Source organism: Misgurnus anguillicaudatus, chromosome 6 (genome assembly GCF_027580225.2).
Source record: "Misgurnus anguillicaudatus chromosome 6, ASM2758022v2, whole genome shotgun sequence".
NCBI lineage: Eukaryota > Metazoa > Chordata > Actinopteri > Cypriniformes > Cobitidae > Misgurnus > Misgurnus anguillicaudatus.
The window spans coordinates 25,159,437-25,179,379 of NC_073342.2; the positions used below are offsets into that span (position 1 = coordinate 25,159,437).

The 19,943-nt window shown below is 39.8% G+C and overlaps 1 protein-coding gene across 2 annotated transcripts; it reads left to right on the forward strand.

Annotated features, from left to right (window-relative positions):
- The first annotated feature begins 1,653 nt into the window (after nucleotides 1–1,653).
- On the forward strand, nucleotides 1,654–17,165 carry LOC129434386 (inhibitory synaptic factor 1). Of its 2 annotated transcripts, none has more exons than XM_055193326.2 (3): nucleotides 1,654–3,176; nucleotides 3,439–3,677; nucleotides 16,251–17,165. In XM_055193326.2, exons 2-3 carry the CDS (start codon nucleotides 3,528–3,530, stop codon nucleotides 16,797–16,799), a joined length of 699 nt encoding a protein of 232 aa, XP_055049301.2. In that variant the 5' UTR covers nucleotides 1,654–3,176; nucleotides 3,439–3,527; the 3' UTR covers nucleotides 16,800–17,165. The 2 variants fall into 2 exon arrangements, with proteins under 2 accessions (XP_055049301.2, XP_055049300.2); XM_055193325.2 differs by having other exon boundaries at nucleotides 1,658–3,176; nucleotides 3,414–3,677.
- Nucleotides 17,166–19,943: the final 2,778 nt, after the last annotated feature.

Genomic DNA, 19,943 nt, shown 5'->3' on the forward strand with positions numbered 1-19,943 from the left:
TATGCGTACAAAGGCACTCTGTGTGTGTATGTGTGTGTTGATGTTAATTCATTTGTTTAAAGTGAATGTACTGTTGACCTTGAAACAAGAATAACACTTTATTTTACAGGTTTTCATTTTTAATGAATTGTTTCTGTTTGTTTTATATTGAATTTCCATGTGTTCAATTAATTTATCAACATTTAGCCATATTTCCCCCCAGCTGTATTAAACATATTTTGAGTTTCCTGATAAAAACTAAACTTACAAATCAAGAAATCATGCAAACATAAGGTTATTACAATTGTTGTGATCTCTGAAGGTGGTTGTTTTTCCCGAGATGAATTATTTTGTTTCATTTTAATTACTTTTTATATTATTTGGTCTCTCCTTGATGGATAGTAAACATAAAATGTTGCATCCTGGCTCTAAGTTTATTTATGCTGCTTTATGAAATTAATTTGCTATATATAATATTCACCAGTAGATGGCACTAAAAGCCTCCATCTGCTTTTATTTTTGGTGTATACACTGGGAGGATAATTTTTTAATGTAAATTGCACACAGTATTGCATTTTTTTTAAACACATGATGACCTTGTGCATTTGCTAACATAGTCATAAAAAAGCCAGTTAACCTGCAATGTTGGAAGTTATCTGAAAAGAAACACCAATCAATTTTTTATTTAAGATTAAGAAAATGTTTTCTGTCTTGACACCAAAATTTTTGCACAAATCTGGATTTAAATTTAAATCAACCACCATACTTACTGCATATCCTGTTTTGCGTACTTTTTAAAACTGTAAATATTATTTACCGTGCAGTATGCTGGTTTTTAATTAAAAACTCAATAATGCGATGTTATTTAAAGAGGGACATGTGACAAATGTGAACAGAATACAAATTATCTTCTGATTTACAACTGTGTTTCAAAGAGTTCAAACAATATTGAACTGAAAAGCAAATCATTTTCATAAACTGAAATCTGCTTCAATAATCGTTTAATGCTTCAACCAGTAGCCCTATAAATGCATGCAATTATAGCTGCAAGCTTTTCAAGTGACCTTAATACTTCATGTAGGAGACCCATTACTACTAAATTAAAACATTAGTCAAATAGGCTACCTACAATGACAACAATAAACGGCCATCACACGAACAATTGTGCGAAGAGACCAAGAGACCATTTTTAATATAATTCATTATTGCACAAGTTCAGTCTAACTCCATCCACCGGGATCACGATCATCAAAGGGGATCATCATTTAAAGGGGACATTTCACAAGACTTTTTTAAAGATGTCAAATAAATCTTCGGTGCCTCCAGAGTATGTATGTGATGTTCTAGCTCAAAATATCTTATAGATCATTTATTATAGGATGTTAAAATTGCCACTTTCTAGGTGTGAGCAAAAATGTGTCGTTTTAAATGCAAATGAGCTAATCTCTGTACTAAATGGCAGTGCCGTGGTTGGATAGGGCAGATAAAAGGGCGGTATTATCCCCTTATGACATCACAGGGGGAGCCAAATTTCAATTACCTATTTTTTCAAATGCTTGCAGAAACTGGTTTACCAAAACTAAGTTATTGGGTTGTTCTTTTTCACATTTTTTTAGGTTGACAGAAGCACTGGGGACCCAATTATAGCACTTAAACATGGATTGGTGTTATTTTCATGATATTTCCCCTTTAAAAGGAACATATCTGGGGTTCTGGCTAGAGGGGATACAGCTACGGCCAAATCTCGCGAGATCTTGGGTGTAGGGGTAGGATTATGATAAAAAAGCGGTTCTGGCTAAGTAGGATACAGCTACGACCTAAATCCGGTGAAACATTGGTTTTAGGGTTAGATTTGGGGTAGGATTACGATGAAAACAGCGCTTATACGGCGAGATTTGGTCCGTAGCTGTATCCCTTCTAGCCACAACCGGCTTTAGGAGTCGAAGCGGAGTTTCACCTTTGAGCTTGGGCGCACCTACTGGCAAACAAGAGTACTGCAATACATTGAAATTAGCGAGAGAGTGCGGCTTTATGGTTTTTAAATATGGTATAAAAATAATATAAATACATTTTAACCGTTGCTGTCTAAAATATTAAGATAAGACCGATAAAATATAAATTATTATATAATTCATTATTATTTTTTTTATATCATTAACAGCTCAGAAAAATCTGTGGTATGAAAGATTCTGTGACACGTTGACATAAAGAAAATGTAACTTTCTGTCGCACAAAAGGTTGTAGTTTACAAAAATGTTGTACATACTATTAAAAGATAAGAAAAGTGGCCCCAACCTTGTTTTGCAGAAACAATGTTTGCTTTTCTCCTATCAGAGTTCTCACCAGAGGCCCAGTAAAAAATAATGAGGGTCTTTGTTCGGGACATGCCTCGCAGGATGTTTTGAAGAATCATTATAAAGCAGGTAAATTGGGATTTGAAACTTGCTGACACAGTTCCCGGTCGATTTGTGATGTGGAGCAAGAAAATGAATACAGGCAGTTATATGCGCGCCTCCCTCTCGCGCGTAATTACGGTAGGACGACCGATTTCCTGATGTACCTACTTGCGTCTTTCCTATTCATTACTTTTCTTAATGGGATAATCTGGTCCGCGTCTATTGCTGCAGAGCAGACGCATTCACAATTCACGAGCCTGCACTGCAACACACCGAATTGAATTAACTGAGGTAGCAAGTGAATGAAAATTAAATCAAGCTCGGAAGTGAATTGATGCGTGTGTTGTGGGATGTTGACGTATACATTAAGCAACCATTAACAGTATGCGTTATGAGAGGAAGATATAAGTGTATGTGCTTTTAATGGTGAGTGAGTGAGAGAGAAACGAGCAAGGGGAGGTTTCAAAGACCAAGCATTACTGAGTTACAGAGAGCAGGGTTGAAACAAAGGTGTTGCGCGTGTCTCAGATAGGGTGAGAGATACGCGGTGCGGGAACACAGTGGGAGCACAACAAAGCCCGGGAACTCTGCGGAAGCTTTTTATAGACATACGGAGAGCTGATCATTTCAGTGATGGGTTAGCTAACCTGGATGTCACTCTGACTCTCTGTCAGAGTGGTCTGTCTTTGCTGCATGGATCCTTGACATCTCAAAAAAAGATTTTTTGCAGTCTTCCCAGGGTGTCACAAGGGATGGATTATTTTCCTGACAGCTCTCTCCTGGACCGGCAGTGTGACTTTGGTTAGTACGCTGATGAAGCTCTCTGCAATGTATAAACGATATTTTTGAATGAAATATTTCTTAAATGGAGTAATTACAGTGGTTTATGTATGTGAAGTAGATTGACGTCTTGGTGTGACTGGAATGCCAAAAAACTTTTTTCATTTTATTCCTTACTTTTTTGCTTTTTGACGTGTTACTGCCTGGCATCAAAGTCTCTAAACTTGTGATGTCAACTCAGACGTTTCCTATGTTTAGACCCAAGAATTGGTCTTTCATTCAGATGGGACCAAATCTCACCGTAAGGGTCTTCAGACATGACGCCCAGAGTCCTCTCCCCTTGTCACGGCTGCTGTCGTCCCCTCATGAAGGATGTTTCACAGCGCAGTGACAGGACCAAAGCCTGACCTGATCGAGAGCCCTGACCGCAGAGCAGAGATCCGCAGGCACGTTAAGATGGTCATGGAGCAGCTGGAGGAAGTTCTCGCAGAGCTCAAGGACGTGGCGAAAGAGCTTCGAGAGGTAAAGGATGCACTGCATGCTGGTTTGGATGTTATGTTAGTGCTATTAGTGGAAAGGGTTTGCTTCTATAGCTAGTTTTCTGCTTTAGGTTTACTAGTGTCATAGTGGTGCAACAGTTGGATGAGAACATTCAGAAGCAAATATTTCAATAATCACACATTCATTTAATGGCATATAACTGGGTCACACATATTTAAAGGCAACTCAGTTGCCCTCTACTACTGAGGAATAGCAATAATAATAATGCATATTCTTATAAGGATTGTACATTAGCATTGTTTTGAGCTTATAAACTAGTGATGTTTTGCGATTGTACAGTAGTTATGTTTCGGTATTGAACACTAGATATGTTTCGGGATCATACAATAGTTATGTTTTAGGATCGTGCACTAGTTATGTTTCAAGATCGTACACTAGAGATGTTTCAAGATCGTACACTAGAGATGTTTCAGGCTCGTACACTAGCGATGTTTCAGGATCGTACACTAGATATGTTTCGGGATCGTACAATAGTTATGTTTTAGGATCGTACATAAGTTATGTTTCAAGATCGTACACTAGAGATGTTTTGAGATTGTTAACTACAGATGTTTCGGGCTCATACACTAGCGATGTTTCGCGATCGTACACTAGATCATACACTAGATATGTTTCGGGATCATACAATAGTTATGTTTTAGGATCGGACACTAGTTATGTTTCAAGATCGTTCACTAGATTTGTTTCGCGATCGTTAACTAGAGACGTTTCGGGATCATACACTAGCAATGTTTCAGGATCAGAATATATGTTTAAGAATCGTACACTAGAGATGTTTCGGGATTGTACACTAGTTGTTTTAGGATCGTACACTAGTTATGTTTCGGGATCGTACACTAACGATGTTTCGGGATTGTACAATAGTTATGTTTTAGGATCGTACACTAGTTATGTTTCGGGATCGTACACTAGCAATGTTTCGGGATTGTACACTAGTTATGTTTCAGGATTGTACACTAGCCATGTTTCGGAGTCGTACACTAGCCATGTTTCGGAATAGTACACTAACAATGTTTCAGGATCGTACACTAGCAATGTTTCGGGATCGTACACTATCAATTATATGGGCTCATACACTAGCAATTTCTCGAGATCATACACTAGGGTTGTTTCAGGATCGTACACTAGCGATGTTTCAAGATTGTACACTAGCAATGTTTTGGGATCATACACTAACGATGTTTCAGAATTGTACACTAACAATGTTTTGGGATTGTACAATAACGATGTTTCAAGATCGTACACTAACAAGTTTTCGGGATTGTACACTAGCAATGTTTCGGGATCGTACACTAACAATGTTTCAAGAACGTACACTAGCAATGTTTCGGGATCGTACACTAGGGATGTTTCAAGATCGTACACTAGCAAGTTTTTGGGATCGTACAATATGTTTCAGGATTGTACACTAGCAAGGTTTCAGGATTGTACAGTAGCAATGTTTCGGGATCGTACACTAACAATGTTTCCGGATCGTACACTAACAATGTTTTAAGATCGTACACTAACAATGTTTCAAGATCGTACACTAGCAATGTTTCGGGATCATACATTAGGGATGTTTCAGGATCTTACACTAGCAAGTTTTCGGGATCGTACACTAGCAATGTTTCAAGATCGTATACTAGTAAGCTTTCGGGATTGTACAATATGTTTCAGGATTGTACAGTAGGAATTTTTGGGGATTGTACACTAAATATGTTTAAGGATCATTTTGATGGAATTCTGGTGGTAGAGTTACCGCTTTTTAAACGTCAGCTTCTTAACTATGAAATATGCAACTTGAAAATTACAGTTACATTCAGCTTGATCTAATGGAAATTTATAAGTATCTTATTTGTAAATCTTACAAATACATATGATTATGTAAAAAAAAAAACATTAATGAAGCTCCAGCCCCAAGCCCAGCATCATTGAGTCAAAAGCAGATTATACTTGAATGAGATTTTACGAATAAGGCAACACCTAAAAAGGTTACGAATTGCCATAAGATTCTGTTGTCACATTTAATAAACACAAAAACACTCACAAGGTCACAAACACATCTATGCCCCTGGGATATTGTACATCTACATACAGCAGTAGCTATTGGCGTGACAGCTTATCACCCAAACTGTAACCAGCAGATACATTAACAAGGGAAAGACTTGCTTGTCGAAACCCATCGTGACACCCCACACAAGCAAGATGTGATCTGTGATGGCTAATTATCACCCGGCGCATCAGACGACGCGCGCAACAAGCATCACAAAATACGATTTCAATGTCTTCCCACCTGTCAACAGCTCGTACACTTAACAGTTATCTCCCTTTGTGCCGGTCAACTGCTTCAAAAATATACGAGAGGACGTCTCCTTAATTAATCTCTCTCCTCGGGTGGATATCCATCCGCCTCATTACTGTCACCAGGTTTAGGAGCATCCCGACTGGCATTTGTCTCTTTATTTCAGTCACAGCTCCTCTGGATTTGTTTCATTTGTCTCCGTGGCCAAATTCAGGCATTACCGGTAGCTGTGCTGTTGTTGAGTTAACACCTCCATCTGTCACTCATGCCTCGTGGCAGGGCCTTATTGTTAATACTGACATCTTGTTATGGTTATTAGGTTTGCCACATGACCATCCGTCCTTCAGCTTTCTGTTTTTCCACAGACATCTGTCATAATTTCGAATTCTTTCCTGTCATGTGTAACTTGTACACTGCTCAGTCATTGCTGTTTGGTTTCTCTCAAATTTTGAGAGGAATTTTGAGACAGATTTTGAGTAAATAATGAGAGAATTAAGTTATTTATTAAAAGTAGTCAAATTATCCTTTGAAAAAAGTAGTTAGGTACTTCAGCTGTATTACATATTATAATATTTTAGGGCATTTTTTAGATATTAAAATTTTTTATAATTAGTATAGTTTAAATGATATGACAATAGGGCTAAATTATTTGTTCGTCTGCCCCATTCAGTCTTAATGATTATGGATGCAGAGGCTTGGAGGCTGCCTTATATACATTCATAAAGATGACTGACCGTCCTTGGCCGGGTTTCCCAAAAGCATCGTAAGGCTAAGTAGATCGTAAAAACGATCGTACGAGTCATCTTAGACTTACGGGCCGTTTCCCAAAAGCTTCGTAACTTAAGTAGCACTTGAAAATCATCGTAGATCTACGAGTGTTCTGGAGTAATCGTAAATTCATAAGTGCGTCGTAAGACATGGTTACAACTCCTGCAATGACGATAACGCAATGTTTTAAATTATTTATTGGGTTCTTCTTTGTTTATTTGTTTAAATTAATTTAATATAAATTCAAATAAGAAATCAAATTTAAATGACTAAACATAAATTTATAAAGAAGGAAAACATATTTGGTACAATTTTGGTAAAAGTTGGTAGGCTACTAGTAAATTGATACATTTTTGATAAAATTGCTGCTATATTTAATCAACAATAAAAAAAAATTTGAAGGGGAAATGGCATCTGATTAAAGAAACCATACAATTTAAGTTTTTTAGGCTTTTCGTAATGTTGTTCACATTGCGCAGTGGGACGAGTTCTAACTAAATATGGAAAAGAATATTTAATGTCGCACAAATTATTAAAACATGTAATAAGTCATTGAACAATAATTAATAATATTATAAAAAATATTAGTGCACATCGGCTGAAGATTGTTAGCCTAAACAAGCTTTTGCTACCATTACGACTCATTTTATAGGTGACATTTCAGTACTTGACAAACAGATACGCACGTAAATGAACAACGAATGTTCGTTAAGTAGCTCGTATAAAGGGCTCTTTAGTGTTAAGTTCAATCATTATCGGGAAACCCAGCCCTGAATGTTTAGGCTCCTCCCAAGTTTAGAACTAAATTTATTTGCGATCAGACTTAAAAAATATATATTATTTGATCAATAAAAGTTTTTTTTTGCTTGTCTGTTTTTGTCAAAATATTTTTTTATTATCATGAAATTACCTGAAACAATTTGAAGAACGGCAATATAAATATTCTTATAGACATTTCCTGGAATAGTGTTTGTAATGGTACTGCTTCTGTGGCACAATTGGAGTTTCTGCACGAGAGCGCCCTCTGACTTTTGGGTGTGCCGGGATTTCACCGTAATTCATTAAAATTCATTTATTGAGAAAATGAGCATTTGCACGATTAATCGTTACAGCCCTAATAGTTATGTATATTATATTGCATTTCTGTCAAGAGATCCTTCTAAAAGTTACACATTGCACCTTTAATATACAGATTTTAATACTTCAAGATCATAACTTAAACACAAACCAAACGAAAAAAGTAATCAAGACTTGATTTGGGATCGCTAACCATAATGCAGATAAGAATGCAATAGCAGAAATAACAAAGGTGACAGGTTTTAGATTAAGCTTCGTCACACAAACGGTTTAAATTGTCCAGATTGTTACAAGTTGTTCCTAATGCTCTCTTGTTTTAAAGCCTTGGAGGGTTTGGCAATTATCTGACTCCAGGACTCAGGCTCCGGCAGGTATGATGACTTCTGAGACAAACTGGATAATAAGCTGGTTGTAACTTTTAAAATGGTGTGGGATTTGCCGCACCAGCTACATAAATTAGATTTAGATGGTGGGCTTAAATGGACAGTCTGTCTTACAGACCACACCAGACTTGGTACTTTATTACTTCATTATACAAGTTCGGTAACTTCTACAGCACTGTAAGTACTCCATGGTTTAAAAACAGATTGTTCTGTCTACAATCAAATGTGTGATGTTTGAAGGACCCGTAAAATAGCTAATCGAGAAAACACATGACTATACATAACCTGAATTGTATATTTTATTAAACAAACTCCTAACCCCAGCGTATAACTTTGTCACCATTAATCTTTTTTAATTTTACAAATTATTGTTTGCTCATGTAGGTTCCCTAATATTAACAGATACAACATTTTAAATATTTATTATGAGGGGGTTAAAAGAGATTTATAACTGCTTTAGAAGTATTGTTCGTTAATGTTTGTTTATGTTACCTATTGTAGTTAACGAACTTACTGTATGTGCCCACACCAACCCTTGTTTCGCTACTCTCTTTTAATGAGGTCGTTAGGAGGCATAATTCTGGTTGTCCCAGTAACAACTTAACAAATGAGTGACTGTCCTGTCAGTAAATGCTGAAAGACGGATGACGTGAACTCCAGTGCTTTACTCTCATTGGTTGTCGCTCCTGAAAGTCGCTCGTCATTTGCATAAAGTTACGCCCCATTCAGACTGCCAGTGACTAGCAGTTCCAGAGCGATGCAATCTCAATTTTAATGGATGCTTGGCAACTTCCGGCGACACGAGCGAAAGTGACCATTGGTGACCAGATGGGCGTGTCCAGCAATGCGAGAAAGTTAAGAAAAGTTGGACTTTATGCAAATGACGAGATTTTCAGGAGTGACTGACGACCAATGAGAGTAAAGCAGTGGATGTCATACTTCACGTCATACTTCTCTCATCAGTTACTGGAGTGGGCGGTACTCATTTGTTTATGACAACCAGATTTAAAAATGCCTTAATTGAAAAAGATGGGCGACACACAGAGAGAAAGTAGCTGGCAGTTTGAACAAGGGGTAACTGTTCTCAACTTTGTCGCGTAGTGGGATACGCCCACTTCCAGTCGCCAGTAGTCGCTGTCGCTCCTGTCGCTGGAATCGGCAAGCTTCCATTGAAATTAAAGCAACACCAAAGAGTTTTTGCTCTTTGCTCCCCCTACAGGTTAGAAGCGTAATTGTCCATTACCACTGTCGTAAATACTGCAGCATAGCTGGCTCTGATTGGATTGTAGGTCTGCCGTTAAGCAGGTTTTTGTAGTTTTCACTCGAACTGTTTCGAGTGGATGAACAACTGAAACTTTTTTGGAAACTTTTAGTTAAGGTAAAAAAACTCTTTGGTGTTGCTTTAATGAGATTGCATCGCTCTGCAGTTACTAGTCACCAATGATGCGCGGGTTGATCCATAATTAGCGGTTGTCTGCGGTCACCTGCAATTAACCGCAGTTACGGGTCATCCAAAAATATTTCTTAATGATATTTGAGTCCCGGTCGGTCGGGTCGCTTAAAACCCATTTACTCATAAAACACCTAAAACCCATGTTATTCTTGGATAAATACCTTTATCTCCTGAGGATTTTCAGGGAAAAATACTAAGAATTGTCAACATCTACCAAAAACGTAATATCTAAGCCTCTGTAGCACTTTAGAAACATGAAATAAAAGTAACCCGCGGTAGATGTAATGTTTGGGCATGCAGCATCAGGCGCAAATGGGTTAGCCTCTTATGGAACGGCTGAAATTCCACAAGGGGGCGTATTTGTTCCTCAGACTTTGCACAATAAACGTGAGATCCGAATATATTCATTATAAATCATGAATGAAAAGTGAGATTCTAACGAATGTCCGTTAGTGAACTAATTGTATACACTATTTATATCGCAATTCGGTCAGAAACGTCAAGAGTGGGAGATGAACAAATCGTTTTGGATTTCACCAAAGCGGATAAAGGGAAGATTTTGAAGGTAAGTAAATATCCTAAATTGGCGCCGCCCGGTTTAGGTAACTAAGAAATAGATTACAGTTTTGTGACTGCTAAAAATCATAATATGCTTTGTGTGCGCGCTTAATGGAATCCCTAAAGTCTAAGCTCTCCAACGATGTGTCACATGACCGTATATTTTGAAGATTTAATGCTTTAAAGTTACAATGACGTAATGCAGCCTCATGTGTTTGGGAGGGGGTGTACCGTGTACGGCACAGTGTTCCTTATCAGATTAAATTAAAGATGCCAAATAACTATTTTAAACAATTACTACTTAAAAAAAATGCAGGCCAGGAAGCGGGTCGGGTACAATATTTTTTTGGGGGGGTCCGAGTTGCGGGCGGGTTGTTTATACATTGACCCGCCCATCACTGCTAGTCACTTTTGTTGTGCACGCAGCTTAAAGTTACATACACATTACCAGCGACATTGCCACTGTGTGTCGCTCGTCTCTTTCAATGAGGTCCTTAGGAGGCGTTTCTAATCGGGTTGTCATAAACAATTGAGTACCATCCACTCCAGTAACTGACAAGAGACGGATGACATGAACTCCACTGCTTCGCTCTCATTGGTAGTTTCTCCCAAAAGTCGCTAATCATTTGAGATCTCAGACTAGCAGCAACTAGCAGTAGCAGAGCAACACAATCTCTGCGACACGAGCGACCGGATGGGGCGTGTCCAGTTGCGCAAAAAAGTTGAGAAAAGTTTATTTTTAACTTTTTTGCGCAACTGGACACGCCCCATCCGGTCGCCAACAGTCACTGTTGCTTGTGTCGTCGAGATCGCGTTGCTCTGTTACTGCTAGTCGCTGCTAGTCTGAACGCAGGGTACTGTTAAAGGTGCAGTGTGTAAATTTTAGCGGCAATCAGTGGTGACGTTGCGAAACAGCTCAGTCCACCGCTCACCCCTCGCTTTTGAAGCGCATAGAGAAGCTATGGTAGCCACCACAGGAAAAACATGTTATTGACGGAGACAACTTAGTAAAAAAAGTTTGTCCGTTAAGGGTTTCTGTAGAAATATGGCGGCACAAAATGGCGACTTCCACGTAAAGGGACCCTCTGTGTATGTAGATAAAAACGTCTCATTCTAAGGTAATAAAAACATAACAGTTCATTATAAAAGGGTCTTTATACACCCCTGATAATATAGTTTTGTACATTATTTTGCATTTCTGTCAAGAGGTCCTTCTACTAATTACACACTGCACCTTTAAGTGTTACCTTTTTGTAAACTTGTTTTATTCTGCTGTCTAATCTGTGTCATCACAGTCGCATGGCTATTTGCACGTATTTTATGAAATTACTAATTTGAATGAATTTGCGTGACTAAATTTGTACGCTGTGTTTTGTATGATTTGCTTTCACGCCAATGACATTGGGTTTATGGGTGGGGTTAAGGATGTGGTATCATTATTATTTTTTTTACGATTCACTTCAAACTCGTAAAATATGTACGAATTCCTGTAAGTTTCAGGTTGGTCTTCCACAGATTGTACAATATGACTAATATGTTACCAGTAGTTTATAGTGAGGGCAAGTCTACATACCCCAAGGAAAAATACTGTAAATTATAAATGAGATCTCTTGTTGTTTCTCCAGCCAGCAATAAGCCTTTTTTTCGTATTTTTCAGATTTTTCTCAACAACAAATTATGTGAGCTATACTACTTGCATTCATTTTATAACTCTGCTCTCTTACTGTTAACAATTGTTCAAGTTTCGTGTCTCCTATGGGATCTCAAGAAAACATCTGGGACAAAGTTGATATTTCAAATAACTAAGAATGCCATTATGTCTCCTAAACGGCGAAAAAGCAACTTTTGGGACGTCGCACTTGATTACTACACCTCCTAGTATTACTTTCTAACGGTCAGTATTTTGCAATGCATGTTATCCTTCCCTGAACGTGTCAATTCACCTAGACTCACTCACTGTCCTATCAAGGATCACTCTGATCTCAGACCAGTCAGTATACGGTTGGCACAAATACATTAAACATGAACCGTCTGCCAGTGCTGAACAGGGCATGAGAGATGATCTACAGTAATACCTCCACAGGACGCTTTCAACCCCAAAAATCCATGATAACTTTATATCTGAGTGCATCGCTTATGATTCCTGGCAGATTCGATATATATTCGCAAAATACAGTACATAACGTTCACAAGGCCCTTGCTCGTCTGCATTGCAAAAAGCCTCCCATTGTTTAAATATTTTGTGTGTGCGTGTGTTTTGGGGCAGCAGGTGCAGTTTGAATGGATATTCGGTCTGTTGAATGCGTGTCATTTGGACTCTTCCTGTTTACATATGACTGCTCATTACCCGGCGGCCCATGAATAGCTGATCTGCTTTATTCTAAACGTTTAGTAATAATACAGCCTGTTACTGAATGCTACTCAACGAATGCTTATGAAAAACTAAGCGTTTGGCACCAACAAAGCATTGAGCTCATCGCAATCGAAGCTTTTGAGTAACAGAGCGAGCCGTCATCATCAATAACTTTAACTGTTTTAACTCAAAGCCGTGACTTTTATCTTTATAAACCAAAGGAATCAAATAACACATCCAGCTGCTTAATATTGACAAGAGCTACTTAATGAGTTTGCAGAGGCCGTATAAGCTTTAATCATTTTGGCATTCTGTCATACATAGTCATATATGTGTGATACGCACGCGTGCATGCGCGCGGTCGTGTTGAGCTCTGATTTAAATTTACAGACAGATTTTTTGATCAAAGTACAGGCCCGTGTGAATGCTAGCGCTGCGCTTTGTTTTTGTCTATTGTGGATCGGCCTTGAGACCCTGTGCGGCAAAGGAGCCTCGTAAAGCAAGGGAAAGAATATTGATAGGCGAATGGTTGAGTTATGTAAGATACAGTTACTGGCACAGCGGGAGGACAAATTCCCTTCAGCACAAACAGATATTAAATATTCTGATGCCGGTGGGTGCGATGGAGGGGTAGATGGAAAGAGAGATATATATGCTTATTATTCATTTATGGCTTTTGCACTGCGAAAATATAGACATGCCTTAGCAAACACTAAGGAATGTATACGGTTCTTTCCAACAATACCTCTAAAACTTCAGACTTTTTCTAGCTTTGTGGTTGCTAGGGTGTTTCGGGTGGTTGCTAGTAGGAGGTTGTTTAGGGCTCTAAGCCAAAAGAGCCGGAGTGTAGTAGGGAACAGTTGAAAGCAAAGTATAGTTTATTTGACACATGTTTGCAGACGTTCAACGCATGTGCATTGCGACAAAATGCAATGTATCTCCTGGGCTACATACTACATTCTCCGGTAGGCGCATACGTGACCTACGGACCCTCGTGTATGCGCAAATAATGAACCATAATTCGGCCTTAAAGGTCAAGTTCTTCCTGATCCCATTGTTCAAACTTTAGTTAGTGTGTTATGTTGCTGTAAGAGCATAAAAAATATCTGCAAAATGATACTGCCAGGCGATATATTTTCTTTAAAGCAACACTAAAGAGTTTTTGCTCTTTGCTCCCCCTACAGGTTAGAAGCATTATTGTTCATTAACACTGTCGTAAATACTGCAGCATAGCTGGCTCTGATTGGATTGTAGGTGTGCCGTAAAGCAAGTTTTTGTAGTTTTCACTCGAACTACAGGACCACTCCCCGATGGTTGGAAACTTCTTTAGTGCGGTTTTGGCCGATAGAGGGCTGCAAAGCGAATGTGAAAGTGCCGTTCACCCTGTTTCGAGTGGATGAACCACTGAAACTTTTTGGAAACGTTATTTTAAGGTAAAAAAAACTCTTTGGTGTTGCTTTAACAGAAATCCCCTTTTAAAGCCTTCAGCGAACGGCTGGTTTGGACGACAGCCCTCTACTTCCCGATTGAATGACGTCAATATAGCTGTGGGTTCACACCAGCTGCGTTTGAGGCGTAAAATTCACGTCTAGTTTGCCGCTTGATCATTTTGAGTTTACTCGCTTCATTTGCGTCACTGAGACATTCACGCGGAAATTCGCGTCATGGGAGGGGCTTCTGCAACTCCGCCTGCTTCCTGTATTCACGTCACTACTAGAGCAAGCTCCTGATTGGTTAATGCGGCACGTTTTTCCGCTAAAGTTAAAATTTTTCAACTCGTGCATTTCCCGCGGCAATGCTCAATTTGCGCCATTCGCGGAAATGAGGCGGAATCGCGTCTAACGCGCCGCCCTAAACGCCTCATTCACGCCGCGAGACCTCCAGACGCACGTCTAGTGTCTTCACATTGACTTAACATTGAAATCACTCGCGCTTGCTGCCTCTACCGTGGCTGGTGTGAACGCAGCATAAGAGTTTTTGACTAAACTCCGCCCACAGGAATAAGTCAGTCACTAGCTAAGCTCAAACGGCTTTGCTAAGCTAAGCTGCTGTCGAATCACAACACACTAAACAAGCTACACAATCAGAACTCACTACATATTTCTGAGGGAGGGACTTCATGAACAAGGAATTTAATTGTTAAATTTTAAAGTTTTTTTACACGTGAAACATAAACACATGTTACTTTGTGCACTGTAAACACAATCAAAGCTTCAAAAACACAAGAATAATGGGACCTTTAAATCTCTTTATTTGATATGATCCCTGCAAAAAAAAAAGAAAAGAAACCATCACAGAAAATTTTATTGGATTTAATGATTTTAATTAGCCTGGGTTTCCCCATGCTGTCTTGCGTGCAAATTGAATCACGCTGCAAGTATAGCATGGAAACTATGGCCCTTTTTTGCCCCTGAAATAGGGAACCAATCACGGAATGGGGAGGGGGCAGTAAGACGATGACGAGGTCTATGTGACACACCGAAGCAGTTTTGTTTATCCAACACGGCAGCAGACGCGAAGTTACTTTTCAATACAGCCTTAAATGGTGTTCTAAGTAGTTTTGAACGCAAGTTTATTTAAAAAAAAGAGCAACTTTTGGTGTTAAACAATTTCTTATCCAAGTAGGATGTTTGGATATGGCAAGACATGATATTTACTGAGTTTTATAGGACCAACCTGCTAGGCATCGTCGTTGACGAAGTACAATTAACTTGTAAATGGCAACTGGTATTTATTAATATCATATTGTCATTATGCCTGTACTGTGGTTGTCACAGTGCCACTAAATTGTGTTGCTTTTCAATATCAATATACAGTTACCAGTTTGGTTGCATAGCTTTCAGCTGTGTGCACTCGTACCGATAAAAGTTATTTAGGTTTGAATTGATGTCGCTCTACATACGTCATCTGGTATAATCGAAACGATTGGCTATGAGCTACGTACAGACGCATTTGATAGACATTCGTAGCGCCCAATAAACGACTATGGGCATTCGTAAACCACGCCTCAAATACGAGAAAATGAGCATGTGGTTCTCAGACCACGTCTCATTCTCTATGAGACTGGTCTGGTGTTAGCCAGGCTAGATTTTAATGGGAATTTTATTGGATGTAATGGAAACTATAATAGTCTCTGTGGGTCTCTACTGGCATGTGTTGGATTGTGTTGGTGGGACCATTAAATCCTACTGGAATATGTCCTAAAACGGTGGTTTTTGTAGTGGTATAAATGGTAAAAGCGAATGGTATTTTAATAGAAACCATTAGAATTCTTGTGATGGTTTCTGTTGTTTTTTTAGCAGGGATGTCTCTCAGAAAAAATTGTCAAAATATGTACCCCAGCTGTTATGGGGCGCTGACCCTTTCAACAAGTAAAGTTTTGCACCTTAATACTTCATATTAGTACCTCATAGGTACATTTTGATACCACAGAGAGCTTATCAAAGTTACTTAAAGATGCATATTAGTATCTCAAATTGGTACCAAATGTGTACATATCTGTACCTAAACATCCTGGAATGTTTTCCACAAAAAAACGTAATTTCTTCTCGACTGAATACAGAAATTAAGGTAGAGGTAGAGGAACCATTTTTGGCTTGATTGTGTCTAGTTAAATCATGATGGAAAAACGTAATACAATTTCTTTGTTTCTCCTTAGGTTGTGGCTCAGATTGACAAATTAACATCAGATATTCACCTTGACCCTGAAGATGACCTGACGTTTACTTGCTGCAGTGAGGATCACATGAGATCACCGGATGACCTCTTTCACGCTGGGATGTTTTCCAGCATCCGTGACCTCTCGAAGCACGTTCCTCTGCTAGACCCGACCGCAGCTAGAAAACGAGAAAGAAACGTGTATCATAAGAGCTGCGGAGATTTACCAGGCCTGAATGGACCATTAAAGCCTCAAGATAACCTAAAAGCCTCCTGGCTCTATGGATCTGGAGGTAGGATCCACTACTATGACAAAACGCTATATCATGCTCTGTGCTGCGATGATGATGATGATGATGAAGATAGAGGTGGCATGAGATCCTCCAGACTCTCTTCCACCGATTCAGTGTTTTCATCTTCACCACGGCTTCTGACGCCCACATCCGTTCGTAAGGCTCATCGTAGTTGCAGTACGCAAACCGTTTCTGATAAAAGCACACAAACTCACTTTCCATACATGCCAAGCAAAGACCTTGACTATAGGAACTAAATCTCTGATTCTGCTATTTGTTGAAAATGATTTTGTGCATCTTTATTCCTGACTAATAATGATATTGATTTATTGTTTTCTTTATTCTCATGGGGTTTGCAAGAACAATTTAACAGCATTTTGATTCATTATATGAATGACTGAATAATCATGCATTTCCACAGATCATTAACACTTTATCAAAGCCCCCTAAAGAGTGAGAATTGGTTTTGGTCACACCCACAGTGCGCAGTAAACAGACGCAGTTAAATCGAGCGGGTGGTACGCTTTCATGGAATATAAATAATAGGCTTTATATTAAGCTGTTATTTCTGAAAACCCTGCTGCATTATTAATAAAATGATGGATCAAACTTTTGGCAGCCATTTCATGAATCATTTTCTTCTCTTCAGGACATTAATTAGTGAATCTGTTCCTGTGTTTTGCTTTAAACAGTACATAAATTTACAACAGTAACCTACAGTACATGGTAACCGTGGTTATAGCAATAAAACTGAAAATGAATTCAACAAATTGATAGAAATGTGACTATTGATAGTTTGCATATTTAGGATTAAGGATTTGATCAAACAAATGTCTAAGCATTAAACTCATCCAGCATCATTTTTTCCACAAACACAGACATACCATGTTCACGAGGCAGATGACAAAATATCCAGTAGTCATACTGGAAAAAACAGCTAAAATGATCTTAAGATGGTTGGATTAGCAGGCAGGATTTACAGGGGTTTTGGACACTTTTATAGCTGGTCAGACTGAAAGACCAGCTGACCCACCAGCTTAAAACCAGCTTGACCAAGCTGGAAGCTCGGCCAGATTGGCTAAGCTGGTTGGCTGCTTTAAGATGGTCTCCCAGTCTGGTTTTAGCTGGTTTAGCAGGCAGGTTGTAAAGGGGTTTGATCCACTTTAACTGGTCAGACTGGAAGACCAGCTGACCCACCATCTTAAAACCAGCTTGACCAGACTGGAAGCTTGGCTAAGATGTTCGTCTTGTTTTAGCTGGTCTCCTAATTTGGTTTTAGCTGGATTAGCAGGCAGGATTTACAGGGGTTTTGGCCACTTTTATAGCTGGTCAGGCTGAAAAACCAGCTGACCCACCAGCTTGAAACCATCTTAAAACCAGCTTGACCAAGCTGGAAGCTCGGCCAGAATGGCTAAGCTGGTTGGCTGCTTTAAGATGGTCTCCCAGTCTGGTTTTAGCTGATTTAGCAGGCAGGTTGTAAAGGGGTTTGATCCACTTTTTAGCTGGTCAGACTGGAAGACCAGCTGACCCACCAGCTTAAAACCAGCTTGACAAGACTGGAAGCTTGGCTAAGATGTTTGTCTTGTTTTAGCTGGTCTCCTAGTTTGGTTTTAGCTGGAACAGCAGGCAGGTTTTACAGGGGTTCTAGCAACTTTTATAGCTGGTCAGGCTGAAAGACCAGCAGACCCACAAGCTTTAAACCAGCTTGACCAGATTGGCTAAACTGGTTGGCTGCTTTTAGCTGGCCTCCCAGTCTGGTTTTATCTGGTTAAGCACGCAGGTGATAAAACATCCAGTAACCCTATTGAAAAAGCAGCTAAATCCAGCCTAAGCTGGTTGGTTGGTTTTAGCTGGTCTCTGAGTCTGGTTTTAGCTGGTTTAGCAGGCAAGTTTTAGAGGTGCTCTGGACACTTTTTTAGCTGGTCAGGCTGGAAGACAAGTTGACCCACCAGCAAAGACCAGCTGACACACCAGCTTGAAGCCAGCTTGACCAGGCTAAAAGTTCGGCCAGCTTTGCTAAAATGGTTGGCGGGTTTAAGCTGGATTAGCAGGCAGGTTTTAGATGGGTTTTCCCCACTTTATAGCTGGTCAGTCTGGAAAACCAGCTGACCCACAAGCTTTAAACCAGCTTGACCAGATTGGCTAAACTGGTTGGCTGCTTTTAGCTGGCCTCCCAGTCTGGTTTTATCTGGTTAAGCACGCAGGTGATAAAACATCCAGTAACCCTATTGAAAAAGCAGCTAAATCCAGCCTAAGCTGGTTGGCTGGTTTTAGCTGGCTAGTTTAGTCTGGTTTTAGCTGGTTTAGCAGCCAGGTTTTAGAGGGGCTCTGGCCTCTTTTTTAGCTGGTCAGGCTTGGAAGACAAGTTGACCCACCAGCAAAGACCAACTGACACACCAGCTAGAAGCCAGCTTGACCAGGCTAAAAGCTTAGCCTTCTTGTCTAAGATGGTTGGTGCGTTTTAGCTGGTCTCCCAGTCTGGTTTTAGCTGGATTAGCAGGCTGTTTTAGAGGGGTTTTCCCACTTTTATAGCTGGTCAGGCTGGAAAACCAGCTGACCCACAAGCTTTAAACCAGCTTGACCAGATTGGCTAAACTGGTTGGCTACTTTTAGCTGGCCTCCCAGTCTGGTTTTATCTGGTTAAGCACGCAGGTGATAAAACATCCAGTAACCCTATTGAAAAAGCAGCTAAAACCAGCCAAAGCTGGCTGGTTGGTTTTAGCTGGTCTCTCAGTCTGGTTTTAGCTGGTTTAGCAGGCAAGTTTTAGAGGTGCTCTGGACACTTTTTTAGCTGGTCAGGCTGGAAGACAAGTTGACCCACCAGCAAAGTACAGCTGACACACCAGCTAGAAGCCAGCTTGACCAGGCTAAAAGCTCAGCCTTCTTGGCTAAGATGATTGGCGGGTTTTAGCTGGTCTCCCATTCTGGTTTTAGCTGGATTAGCAGGCAGGTTTTACAGGGGTTCTTGCCACTTTTAAATCAGGTCAGGCTGAAAGACCAGCAGACCCACAAGCTTTAAACCAGCTTGACCAGATTGGCTAAACTGGTTGGCTGCTTTTAGCTGGCCTCCCAGTCTGGTTTTATCTGGTTAGGCACACAGGTGATAAAACATCCAGTAACCCTATTGAAAAAGCAGCTAAAACCAGCCAAAGCTGGTTGGTTGGTTTTAGCTGGTCTCTCAGTCTGGTTTTAGCTGGTTTAGCAGGCAAGTTTTAGAGGTGCTCTGGACACTTTTTTAGCTGGTCAGGCTGGAAGACAAGTTGACCCACCAGCAAAGTACAGCTGACATACCAGCTAGAAGCCAGCTTGACCAGGCTAAAAGCTCAGCCTTCTTGTCTAAGATGATTGGCGGGTTTTAGCTGGTCTCCCAGTCTGGTTTTAGCTGGATTAGCAGGCAGGTT